This window comes from Lactuca serriola, chromosome 9 (assembly GCF_051521515.1).
Source record: "Lactuca serriola cultivar US96UC23 chromosome 9, Lser_US96UC23_V15, whole genome shotgun sequence".
Classification (NCBI taxonomy): domain Eukaryota; kingdom Viridiplantae; phylum Streptophyta; class Magnoliopsida; order Asterales; family Asteraceae; genus Lactuca; species Lactuca serriola.
The window spans coordinates 209,334,441-209,346,989 of NC_136416.1; the positions used below are offsets into that span (position 1 = coordinate 209,334,441).

General features: G+C 32.0%; 3 protein-coding genes across 3 annotated transcripts; 1 reads left to right on the plus strand and 2 right to left on the minus strand.

The window, feature by feature from the left end:
- Positions 1-271: 271 nt before the first annotated feature.
- On the minus strand, positions 272-1,830 carry LOC145076698 (uncharacterized). The gene has a single exon (XM_079022506.1). It carries the CDS (start codon positions 1,701-1,703, stop codon positions 423-425), a length of 1,281 nt encoding a protein of 426 aa, XP_078878632.1. The 5' UTR covers positions 1,704-1,830; the 3' UTR covers positions 272-422.
- Positions 1,831-8,344: 6,514 nt separating this feature from the next.
- On the plus strand, positions 8,345-10,703 carry LOC145076756 (uncharacterized). The gene is made up of 4 exons (XM_079022547.1): positions 8,345-8,760; positions 8,843-8,903; positions 9,056-9,200; positions 10,221-10,703. Exons 1-4 carry the CDS (start codon positions 8,526-8,528, stop codon positions 10,473-10,475), a joined length of 696 nt encoding a protein of 231 aa, XP_078878673.1. The 5' UTR covers positions 8,345-8,525; the 3' UTR covers positions 10,476-10,703.
- Positions 10,704-10,810: 107 nt separating this feature from the next.
- LOC145076755 (chlorophyll a-b binding protein CP24 10A, chloroplastic) lies at positions 10,811-11,866 on the minus strand. The gene is made up of 2 exons (XM_079022546.1): positions 11,553-11,866; positions 10,811-11,438 (listed from the first exon to the last, which is right to left on the minus strand). Exons 1-2 carry the CDS (start codon positions 11,774-11,776, stop codon positions 10,889-10,891), a joined length of 774 nt encoding a protein of 257 aa, XP_078878672.1. The 5' UTR covers positions 11,777-11,866; the 3' UTR covers positions 10,811-10,888.
- Between the last annotated feature and the right edge of the window lie 683 nt (positions 11,867-12,549).

Below are 12,549 nucleotides of genomic sequence, written 5' to 3' on the forward strand. Positions count from 1 at the left end.
GAGACTAAATGACGATTTTATCCTTACACTCCAAGTAAAAAAAACACCACCTTCCAAAGGTGTGCAACACAAGATTTAGAGCAAACATCATTCAGGAATCAAGTCATAACCAGAAAAATAATCATAATGGTGCCACAAGTGAACTTGATTTATCAACAATTTCTTGAACATTTGGCAGTTTAAAGAAACCAACAAGCAAGAAAAAATCAGCATGGAATATCATCAAATTAAAGCAAACATCATTCAAGAATCAAATCTAAGTGAATGCAGATTCAGATTCAAAAAGATATTTAGCCAAATCAACTTTCATCTTGTTTAAGCCGCAAATTATAGAAAATTTTTACTACTTACACTGCATTGTTCTACAGTACATGCAAATATCAAACACTAACCTGTAAAGATAACAAAAGTATACTCTGTCTTCATTCTGGGAGCAAAAAGGTTTCTGGTTTCATAGATTCAGTAGGCGAGCTATCATTTGAACTTACTGGATTCACCATGGAAGCAGCAGATTCACGACTTCTCTTATCAAGCTGAACCAGGCTCCTACTTGCTAATATTGCCTGTGGAACCAAATCATGACAGGATCTTGCATACATACACTGAACTGCCATTGATGCTGCATCCTTCACATCGTTAGAATTCAAGGGGCACAATAAACAGTGTCCCAGAATTCTCAAAACTGGCTGTAATAGCTCCCATGGAAGTGGAATTCTAGTCGCTCTCGCTACATTGTTAGAATATCCATCATTGATCTGCAAATTCTTCATCTGTTCCAAAACATTCTCCTCGATTTCTATTTCTTCTGTACTAATGGTATCAGTAATTATGGTGGTTTGGGGTTTTTGGTCGAATTCAGACTTGCAAGGGCAATCCTGGCCAGCCCAATCAGTGGCATATTTGCAGAAATCAAGTTTCGACGACTCTGGCATTTGAGAGATCTGCTTGTAATAACAGTCTAAAGCAACTCCTACAATCGTAGCGCGTTTCGTTGATTTTATAGCTGTTTGTGGCTCGAGCGGAGGTGATACGACTGTGATAATAGGCTGAGCTTGCGAATTATCGTTGGATTTAGCTGAGCTAGGGTTTTGTATGGTGTTGACAACCCTAGGATAGTGATAGAGAGACGGTTGAGAGAGATCGGGGATGGAAATGAGCATAGGTTTCCCGGCACGAGACTTTGTTTCCGATGAATATACAGCAATGAGAACAGCTTCTAATCCAGCAACTGATGGAGGAGGCGAGGAGAGAGAGTGGATACGAGAAAAATAGATGCCGGCGAGGAGAGGGATGAAGGAAATGACTACGAGACGGAGGTCGGAATCATCGGAGAGAAAGGTATCATACAGCCAGTGGCAAATTGGACCGTCTCCGGCGGCAGACGCATGTGAGGTAGTTAGAGACGATGATACAGCGCTGTATGCGGTGCCGGAGGACAAGAGGGATCGTGCTGGTCGATCGGAGTCCGTTAGGGATGAAATCGGGTTCCGGTCTCCGGTGTCGTATTCATCACCGGTTAATAGGGCTGACAACAGCTGGATGCGAGAACGGGCTTTCGAATTGGAGATGGAATTCGTGTGTTCGTCGTCTGTGGTGGTAGTCGCTATTGCCAGCCCGGCATTGTTGTCATGTTGTTTCGCATGCGTGTGTGTTTGGGATGAAGAGGGAGGAGATACGCCGGGGATTTGGGGAGGGAAGTCCATCTACGGTGGTAGCTATGGCAGTTCCCCGGCGTGACGTTTTTGGTGCGAGAGCGAAAACGAAACGGAAACGGAAACGGAAAGGGAAACGTGGCTTACATGAAGTCGTTGCTGTTTCAGTATAATTTGAAAATTTTGTAAAAATGATTACTATGTATGTAAATTATAACAGTTATATATAATTAAAATTGTAATAACGACAACTAGAAAGGTTATCCCGTTACGCAGAGGCCAAAAGCTTTTAATATTATTTCCGAATCGATAAATATGACAGACGTAGAAAGTGTAAGGCTGAAAAGCCTGGTGTTTTTTCCGGACCGTTTTTTTATTTTTTTTCATGTTTTTATGAAAAATTGTAAAAGTTTTGACTGCAAGGATTAGAAATTTCAAAACGGTTAAAAAATTAAAGAGATAGGAATTAGCAAATTTTTAGAAAAATGATCAAAGTTGTCAAACCGTTAAAGTTTTGTGACTAAACTTTAAATATTAGAAGGTTCCTAAAAAATGTAAAAATATTGATTGCAATGACCAAAAATGTCAAAATAGGTAAAGAACGAGGAGCAAAGTGAAGGGACCATTTCTGCCAAAAAAATCGATAAATATGACAGACTAGAAAGTGCAAGGATGAAAAGCCCGTAGTTTGCCCCAGACCGTTTTTTTTCATATTTTTATGAAAAAATGTAAAAGTTTTGACTGCAAGGATCAGAAGTTTCAAAACGGTTAAAGAATTAAAAGGATAGGAATTAGAAATTTTTAGAAAAGGGTTCAAAGTTGTCAAACCGTTAAAGTTTTGTGACCAAACTTTAAATATTAAAAGGTTCCTAAAAAGTGTAAAAATATTGATTGCATAGTCCAAAAATGTCAAAATAGGTAAACAATGAGAAGCAAAGTGTAGGGACCATTTCTGCCAAAAAAAAATATCAAATTTACTATTATAACCTTCCTATCTTTAATATATATATATATTAATTATATAAATAAGGGTTAATATATACCGAAAATTGAGTAATCTAATATTTTATTTTATTTTTTATTTTTTTAAATAGACCCCTTTTTTGACAAAATTTCATAATTAGTCCCTATGCTTTGTAAAACACCTCACTTTGAGGATTTTAAAAATGATTTGCAAAATTACATGAAAGGTATTTTCTTTAATTTTTTTTATTTGAGAATTGAAGCATTAATGTTTTTTTTAATTTTATGTCGGTTCATTTTTTTTACTTGGATGCTCCATAGTTAATATTATTAACAATTTTATATTTGCATTTATCATTATCATTATTCACATTTTGTTTTTTATTTTTTTTTATAATTTTATTTATTTATTATTCTTCTATTATTTTTATTTATTTTGATTTAAATAATGAAAAATAGATAAACAAAAAACAAAAACTCAAACATAAAAGTTGTCATATACTCTAATATATTAATACATTTTACATTTTTCATATTTTTTTGGGTTTTTTTTCGTATTTTTTAAACTTATTCGTATTATTGTTTTAATTTTTTCATATTATTTTTGAACTCTTTTAATTTTTTCGTTATTTCGTTTTATTTTTCATCAATTTGAAAACTTTTTTTTTTTACTTTTTCCTAAAAAGTGTAAAATGTATGAATATATTATAGTATATTACAATTTTTTGTGTTTGTGTGTGTGTGTTTTATAATTTTTGTTATTTATGGTTTTTGTAATTTTTAATATTTTTATTCGAGTAAATAAAATAGTTATATTTACAAATATAAATAAAGAAAATACACATAACTTTTTAATTTACTCGAATCAAAATAAAAAAAATACAAAAGCCATAAATAACCAAAATAATTAAAAAAATAGAAAACCAAAAAAACTCAAACACCAAAATTATAATATACTCTAATATATTCATACATTTTACGCTTTTAGAAAAAGATCAAATTATTTTATCAAATTGATGAAAAACAAAACGAAACAATGAAAAAATAATAACATAACACGAAAAAGTTAATAAAATAATACGAAAAAATAAAAAACTACGAAAAAAAAACAAAAAAAGATGAAAAGTGCAAAATGTATTAATATATTCGAGTATATTATAATTTTGGTGTTTGAGTTTTTTTTCTTCTTATTTTTCATTACTTGAATCAAAATAATTAAAAATAATAGAAGAATAATAAATAACTAAAATTATAAAAAAAAATACAAAACAAAATGTGAAGTGATGATAATGATAAATGCAAACATAAAGTTGCTAACGATATTAACTATGAACCATCCAAGTAAAAAAAAAATATGAATCGTAACAACATGAAGTTTTAAAAAAAAAACATTAACGATTCAATTCACAATTAAGAAAATTTAAAAAAAAAAATGATATATATATATATATATATATATATATATATATATATATATATATATATATATATATATATATATATATATATATATACACACACACCCTAATCTAATAAATAAGTACCAAATTGTCACGTGACAATTTCTCATCCTCCCCCAAGTTATTTCTCCCGCTCAAAATGTCTAAGTGATATTCCAGAATTGCCCTTTTGGTCATTTTAACTCACAATGCATAAAATCAGGAACGTGATCTTCCAAAAAAAATTCAAACTCAATTAAAATCCCATTAAAATGGAAACTTGATTTCTCCACCTGTAATCTCTGCAATTGCCTGATTTCTCTCAATATTTCTCAATTCCAAATCATTTTCTTTTTGATATTATAGCACACTCCTTCTCTTACTATCTCTCAAAATCCCTTCTCGCTCCATTTATCTCTCAAAACACTAATTGAACACGAGAAGCACCGGTGATTCTTCAGTTGTGATTCTCACATGTAAAGTTTGTTATGCACTCTTCTTCTTCATCATTCAATGAGATTAGGTGGAAATCATCATCGACCCTCCCGTTAATTCAACCCATGGTATAATTTTTTGCTAGGTATGCAATAAGGGTTTTTTTTTTTTTTTCAATTTTCTGGTGCAGTTTTTCTGCCTCATTTTGAGGATGTTTTATCCCTTGGTGCATTTTGTTCATTAGCTCAATATGGTTTATTCCCACTCCCCCCGGTTACATTTTGCATTTTTGGACCATTTTCCATATGTTTTATATAAGATTGTTACTTTCAAATGCAAGGTATAGCAATGTACATTCATTTATTATTGTTAATGTTGCATCCTACTTTTATTTCTTCCTATTGTAGCATTGTACTTTTATTTCTGTTTGTGGATTTGTATAATATATCATCATACCGTTATTTAATTTTATCATCAAACTCACATTGGTTTTTTTAATGGAAATATCTGATAAAAACAAAAACTATGTTGTTATTATTGGTTGAAAATGCAAGTATGATGCTATTATGGTATAAAAACGAAATTATTATGCTATTATGTGATAAAAATAAAAGTATGATGCTATTATGGGATGAAAATGAAAGTACGATGCTATTATGTGATGAAAATGAAAGCATGTTGTTATTATCGGCTAAAAATGCAAATATGATGCCATGTCCATACATAAATATAAGTAAGTTTTTATTTTGTTGAAAATTAGAAATATGTTTCTAGATATATGTTAAAACTATTACTTTTAATATGTTAACCGTGTAGTGGTAGAATGGTAAATTTTTAAAAAGGGTAGAATGGTTTTTTAGTTGTTCTACTATGGTATAAAAATGAAAGTACAATGTTATTATCTGATACAAATGAAAAAATGTTGCTATTAAGTGATAAAAAATACAAATATGATGTCAGTCTCCTAAATAAATTAGAATCCTTTACTACCACTTGTGTTGTAATAAAATTCAAAATTGCTAACAAAGTATTACATTAAAAATTGCTTAATGTTTACAACTTGATATTAATTTTTTTTTAAAAAACTCCTGTAGTAAACGAGTCTCACACCTAGTGTGTGTGTGTATATATATATATATATATATATATATATATATATATATATATATATATATATATATATATATATATATATATATATATAGGGTTATGTTATTTTGTTTTCACTATCTATTGTGTGCATGTATGACTGATTCTGGACCAATCATTTTAGTTATTTTAAGAAAGTAATTAATTCATATTACATGTTGAAGATATAATGAATATTAATTATATCTTCAATATTTAATATACATTAATTACTTTCTTAAAATAACTAAAATGATTGGTCCAGAATCAGTCATACATGCACACAATAGATAGTGAAAACATTTGAACCTAACACTCTTTCTCTCTCTCTCTCTCTCTCTCTCTCTCTCTCTATATATATATATATATATATATATATATATATATATATATATATATATATATATATATATATTATGTAGTTAGTTGTTAAAAAATCAAGGAGGCCATGGCTACGGTTGGACGCTTCTTAGTTCGCCACTGGGCTGGTTAGTTATGGGATTAAAATGACTGTAAAAATCGGGTTAGGTTGTAGAACCAAACCTGTTTCAAAAATTATGAAAAGAGGCAGTTATGTAAAGTCTAATTAAATGCAAGGTTCAAGCCCATTCCGTTTTCCTTTATGCATCTTGTAATCTGTATTATTTATACAATTGTGAGCTTGTGTTCAAAGAAACAACACTATAATTAAATAAACTTACTTGTAGCTTATGGGGTAATGCGTGCCTTCATATGAACACTCCAACTCACGTCTAGATCATTATCCTAGTTTCACCTTTGGAAGAGTTGACGGAGGTAGAGGAGCGAAACGAAAAAAGAGTTTTATTATTATTATTATTATTATTATTATTATTATTTACAAAAGTACCTCCTGATCTTGTGCATGCCTCTTGCTAGTTGATGCCACATCTTGTGTTCGATCCAGAGGAGATAAAACAAGAGTACATGACCTTTAACAGTTTCTTCTTCTTTTTTTTTTTTTTTGAACAGAAGCTTAAAACCAGTGATTTAGTTGTGGTTATTTGAAATTGATTATGGTTCAGTTTTTTGGTCCAAACGTTCATCCCTATTTTTTTTTTCTTTTTATCTTATATTAACTTGTTAACAGATAAACAAATATGATTGTTTTTTTTAAATCTTTTTTTATATAAATTGTTTACTTGTAAAAATTTATTCTTGCGAATTTTATTGATCAAAGCGAGCATCTATCATTCGTCAGAAGTTACAAAAAAAATACAAATTCACACGAAGGCATGGCATTTTCGTGGAATTAGTGATTTTTTTGAAATCTCGGAATAATACATGAATAGATAAATAAATATAATTTTTTTTTATCTTTTTTATATAAAATTGTTTACTTGCAGAAACTTATTATTACGAATTTTGTTGATCAAAACAAACATTTATCATTTGTCAGAAAAAAAAAAAAGTTCATACGATGAACATGGCCGTTTCGTGGAATTAGTGATTTTTTTAATCCTGAAAAAAGATAATTATCTTAAACTATAAACTCTCTATCTAATGGTTGTGGTGGGGAGTTAGTGGTGGTTTAACTAGGTTATGCGATCTACCATAGTAGTCAACAATTGTGGCTAAGTGAAGGCTTGAGTTTTAATGCAAGGTGAAGGCGACGTATAGTCCTTCTCCTTCCTAATATGGATATTAGGTTAGGGGTTAGTAGGGTGAAAATTTTCTAATACAAGACGAAGGGTATACAAGATGATATTCAAAGTGATGGTGGGAGAAGATCCATAATGTTTAAATTTCTTTAGTTTGGATACCATAAACAATATTGAGAATAATTTGGTTGATTTCGCATTGATTAATAACCAACCATGTATTATAGATACTTCCTAGGGTAAAACAAGACTTATAGAATAAGTACTGCACTAATTATTGATTTTATGTAATATCTATAGATTACAAACTTAGGTAAGTTTAATAAATAATAATAATAATAATAATTTTAAGACATAAAACTAAATGTAAATATTAAATATTCACATATTAAACTTAAATAAAAAGTTTAATAAAAATAATAATCACTTGATAATATGCATATTTTTTTTTGTTAATATTATGTTTGATAGATTAGTTGGAAAGTTAGTTGTTAATTAAAAAGTAAGTGATAACTGAAAACCAATCGATAGATAGTAGGAAGATTTGTAATTTTGTAGGAAGAAATAATAGCAGAATATTTAATTTCTCTAACTAAAATAGAAATTAAATATCCTCCTATTTTTGTTTTTACAAATCCTCCTACCCAATTAAATGATGACATGAGTCATATTAATATATATTAAAATATCATTAAATGATACACATGTCACTATTCAATTGAGTATGAGGATTTATAGGAAGAAATAGTAGGAGAATATTTAATTTCTCTAACTGAGAAATTAAATATCTTCCTACTTTTGTTCCTACAAATTCTTTTATCCAATTAAATAATGACATATGTCATATTAATATATTAAAATATCATTAAATAAGCATTAAATGATACACATGTCACTATTTCAATTAAGTAAGAGGATTTGTAGGAAGAAATAATAGGAAAATATTTAATTTCTCTAACTAAAAAGCTAATTGGTAGTTAAAAAAATTAACTAATAAAAAATAAGAAAAATAAAAGGATATTCAATTTCTTTTTTTATACATTTACTCTTAATTTTATTCGACCCGGTTTATATCCGCTCCAAAGTCCCACTTTCTACTTGTCATAGAACCCAAACACTCCAAAGTACAAACACCAACACTCTCGGTATCTCCGTCTTCTTCACTCCAACCACCGAACTACCTCCGCTGTCTGCAGCTCCTCCACATCGTTATTCTCGCCTTCCTCCGCCTCAAATACCCATAAATCCAAAACCACACTCGTTTATCATTTCTGTTATCATCCCTCTAAATGGCTTCCTCAGCTCTTGCTCATTCACTCATCTCTCCACTCAATTCTCATTCCCCGATCTCTAACCGAACCCCTAAAACCCTCTCTGTATCTTCCTTCAATGGGTTTTCTATCCCAAGGATCTCCAGATCCCCTCTTGTATCTAACCAATTGAAGACAACCCACACCAGTTTAATCGCTAACTGTGCTTCAACTGCTAGTGATAGCTCAAAAGATGAAACCCCAATTGAACTCAGTAAGCCGTTTTTCCTTTTCAAATTATAAAAACCATGTTTTCATTTCACCGTTTTTCTCTCTAACGTCTCCAATCGTTTCAGGGTTCCCTGCATTTCCTACTGTTGTTGATATCAATCAGATTCGTGAGATTTTGCCACACCGGTTTGTACTTTTACTTGACGAATTTCATTGAATCGTTTGATTTCTGATCTGGGTTTCGTTTGTTTGCTTGTGCAAAAACTAAGTCCTGCTTTAATTTGTTTGTAGAAATTTTGATGCATTGATTTCTGTTGGGTTTTGTTTGGTTGTTGCAGATTTCCATTTCTTTTGGTGGACAGGGTGATTGAGTACAATCCAGGAGTTTCAGCAGTTGGCATCAAGAATGTGACCATCAATGACAACTTTTTCCCTGGCCATTTTCCTGATAGACCAATTATGCCTGGTGTTCTTATGGTTGAGGTACATTTTTAAAAATCTTGTTCACGTTTTCTGTTATATGTGTAGTATATATATATATATATATATATATATATATATATATATATATATATATATATATATATATATATATATATGTTTTCTGGGTGTTCAGATTAAAATCCAAGTCTTTTTGAAAATCTTGTGTGAATATTGTGCTTTTGAACTCATAATTCTTATGGTGTCTTGCCATTTTTCTGTAAAAATTATTGCTTTGGTACTTTTTGGGTGATTTTAATAAGCTTTTAAATTAAAGAAAAACAAAGAGGTAAAAAAGTACTACTTTGCATTGTAATTAAAAGATTTAAAGGTCTGCTTATAATCACTATCTGAATACTGAATCCATTAAAAAGATCGACACTTTATGTTTTGGATAAAACCTAGCATCCCCTAAATGCAATGTTGGATTAAGCACTTAATTTAGTGAAAATATTTCATTGTTAGTTAAATATCTGAAATGTTATAGACTGATATCACTGATTATCATCTGCAAGATTCCTCTACTTTTGAGGGGTACTTCGGATATTTGACTAGTAGCCAAACACTTCATTAGACATGGAATTTGTAGCATTTTAGCAAGGAACCAATGATATTATCCAATAAACTTTTAAAATCTGCAAAGAGTAGTTGAAAATAAAAATCGACTTAAATCAATTTCTTTTCTTTCTTCCTGTATAAGTGACAAATGTGGTGTTTCTTTTTTCTACTTAATGGACTTAACATATATAGCACTTAATCTAGTAAACTATATACAAGTGTTTCTTTTTGATTTAATGCAAAAAAGAACAATTCAATAGAGAAAGTCAGCGAAAGGAGGCTTTCCCATTATCTCCCAACATTTTACAAAGTTTTCTCAAATATCTTTTGAGCATATCATTTAAATGCAACAAACATCAATGTAAATTAATTGATTTATTTATTATATTACATCCTTGTACCTTGAAAAAAATTATCCAATTATAGCAATGTCTATATATAAAAGTACATTGCTATATTTTGTAGGCAATGGCACAAGTTGGTGGTTTGGTAATGTTGCAACCGGAAGTGGGCGGCTCACGTGACAGTTTCTTCTTCGCCGGAATTGACAAGGTGAGGTTCAGAAAACCGGTGGTGGCCGGAGACACTTTGGTCATGAGAATGACACTCACAAAGCTTCAAAAACGCTTTGGAATTGCAAAGATGGATGGAAAGGCGTATGTGGGAGGTGAGGTGGTTTGTGAGGGTGAGTTCTTGATGGCTATGGGTAGCAGCGAGTGATGTTTTTTTTTCGTTTATTGTAATATTTCATAAGTCGAAATTTTGAATATTTTCGACTTTTGAGTTAATTTAAGTTGTTCTTATTGCTTTTAGTAGAACTTGTATCAAGTAAATGAATCAATGGGGGTTCTTGTAACACCCTTTTCTTAAATGTAATCTTGATATCTTGATGTTTTCAAGGGTGAAATTGTATGGGAGATGATGCTTACATCCAGGTGTTTTGTTTCACATTGCTCCCATCTCTTTTGGTAGGACAAAAAATTGATATTTTTGTTGCACTAACTATTATATGTTAAATAAAGATGCATTTGCAACTATAAATAACATATGAATGATGAATTAAGGTTTGAGTTTGTTGGATATATCTAAATAAATAAATTTACATGTTACATAATAACAAAACCATATTTCCCTTATAACCCAAGAGCACCAAGAGGAGTCTTCCCTTGTCCTGCCTCAAAGTAAAAAATCAACATTGCCACCATTGCAAGTCGTGCATGTTTAATTTCAGCCAATTTCAATCTATCAAGCTTCTCGGTATCCGGAATATAAACCCCATTATTAAGGGTACCCGCAAACGCTAACGGGTCGAAGAATTTACCACCCGGATAACCTTGTTCTCCGGTGAAGTTAGCAAAATTCTCAGCGGTTTTGGACCATGGGGTGGCCCAGTCAACCGACTGTGATTCCGGGTTGAAAAAGTCGACCCATCTCTTGCTCTCCACCCAACCCATCAGCAGGAGTTGGGTCCCGAGAAGAGATCCGAAAGAAAACGGAGCGATCGCACCCGGGTCGGCTCCGGCTTCGAACCATGGGATGCCGCTCCATGCCTGACCCACAAAGATACCAAGAACCGCCGCCATGGCCCACCGCCCGTGGATAAGCTCCGCTTCCCGGTACCATTTTAGAAACGCCGGATCTTTTCCTAGGCCTAGCGGGTCGAACCCGTAGTCTCCCGGGAGCCTGTTGTCAAACGAAATTTAGTGAAAAATCGGTAAAAAAGAAATAGGTGAATCACAGTTATGAATTCTTAGGTGGGACAGTCTAAGTATTTGATCAGACAGGAAGAGAACTTACGAGCCATCGAGCCACTCGGGGTCGATCAAATTGCCGCCACCTTTAACGGCGGGGATCCAAGATTTCTTGGGAGCAACGGCGGCTGTGATGATTAACCGCCTAGGAGCGGCTGGCATGGTGGCACCACTGGTGGGTGCAGACAGCAGGGTCTGGCTCCTCTTTCCGCCAGACAAGAAGGGTGATCCTAATCCATTAAGGACAGCAGCAGAGGAGGCAGCTGCCATTGTTGCTGAGCAAATAAGGTGGCTGACGGTGGTGTTGGTGGTGACTGAGTCTGAGTGTCTTTGTGTGAGTGTGTGTTTTAGTGACTTGGGTATGAAATTATATGGGGATGTTGATATCAATAGGAAAGAAGTGAATGGTGCCAGGTAGGATGAACTGAAATCTTGGATAGATTTTTGGCCAATCAGATGAAAGGATGTTGATTTCCATCTGTACCCTCCATCCACTTGTATCCTTATTCTTGTGGTTTCCAATTTAAGTCTTGCGTTCTCGAATCTACTTTTATTCATGGGCTTGGTTTTGATGTTTGGGGTTGCAAGGATGTTTGGCTCGGAAAATTTTAACCCAAAATTCATACTTATACATTGTGGTAATTAATGTAAAAAATAATTATTATTAAAGAGAAAAGATGATTTAATTTGTGTTAGTTTTACCTAACAGATGGCAGTGTTACGACAATTAATTTACTTAAGATGAGAAGAATCGTTTTTCTGCTTGCCAAACATGGATATGTAACATGTAAAGGGCATAGTATTGTGCTACAAAATATTTTGAAAAAGAAAACAAAAGAGAAAAAGGAGATTTTGTGTGTGTTCGACTTGTAAATTTTGAGAGCTTCTAGCTTTTAAGAAAAAATTTTGTTCATCAATAGGAGAGGTTTGCAACGACGTGTTTTCTATAAGTTATTTTTATATGGTTTTATATGTTTTAAAAGTTTCAAGGCTTCCAACTACTTTTGTTGAAAACTAGTATACAAATAGAAGTTACAACTTCT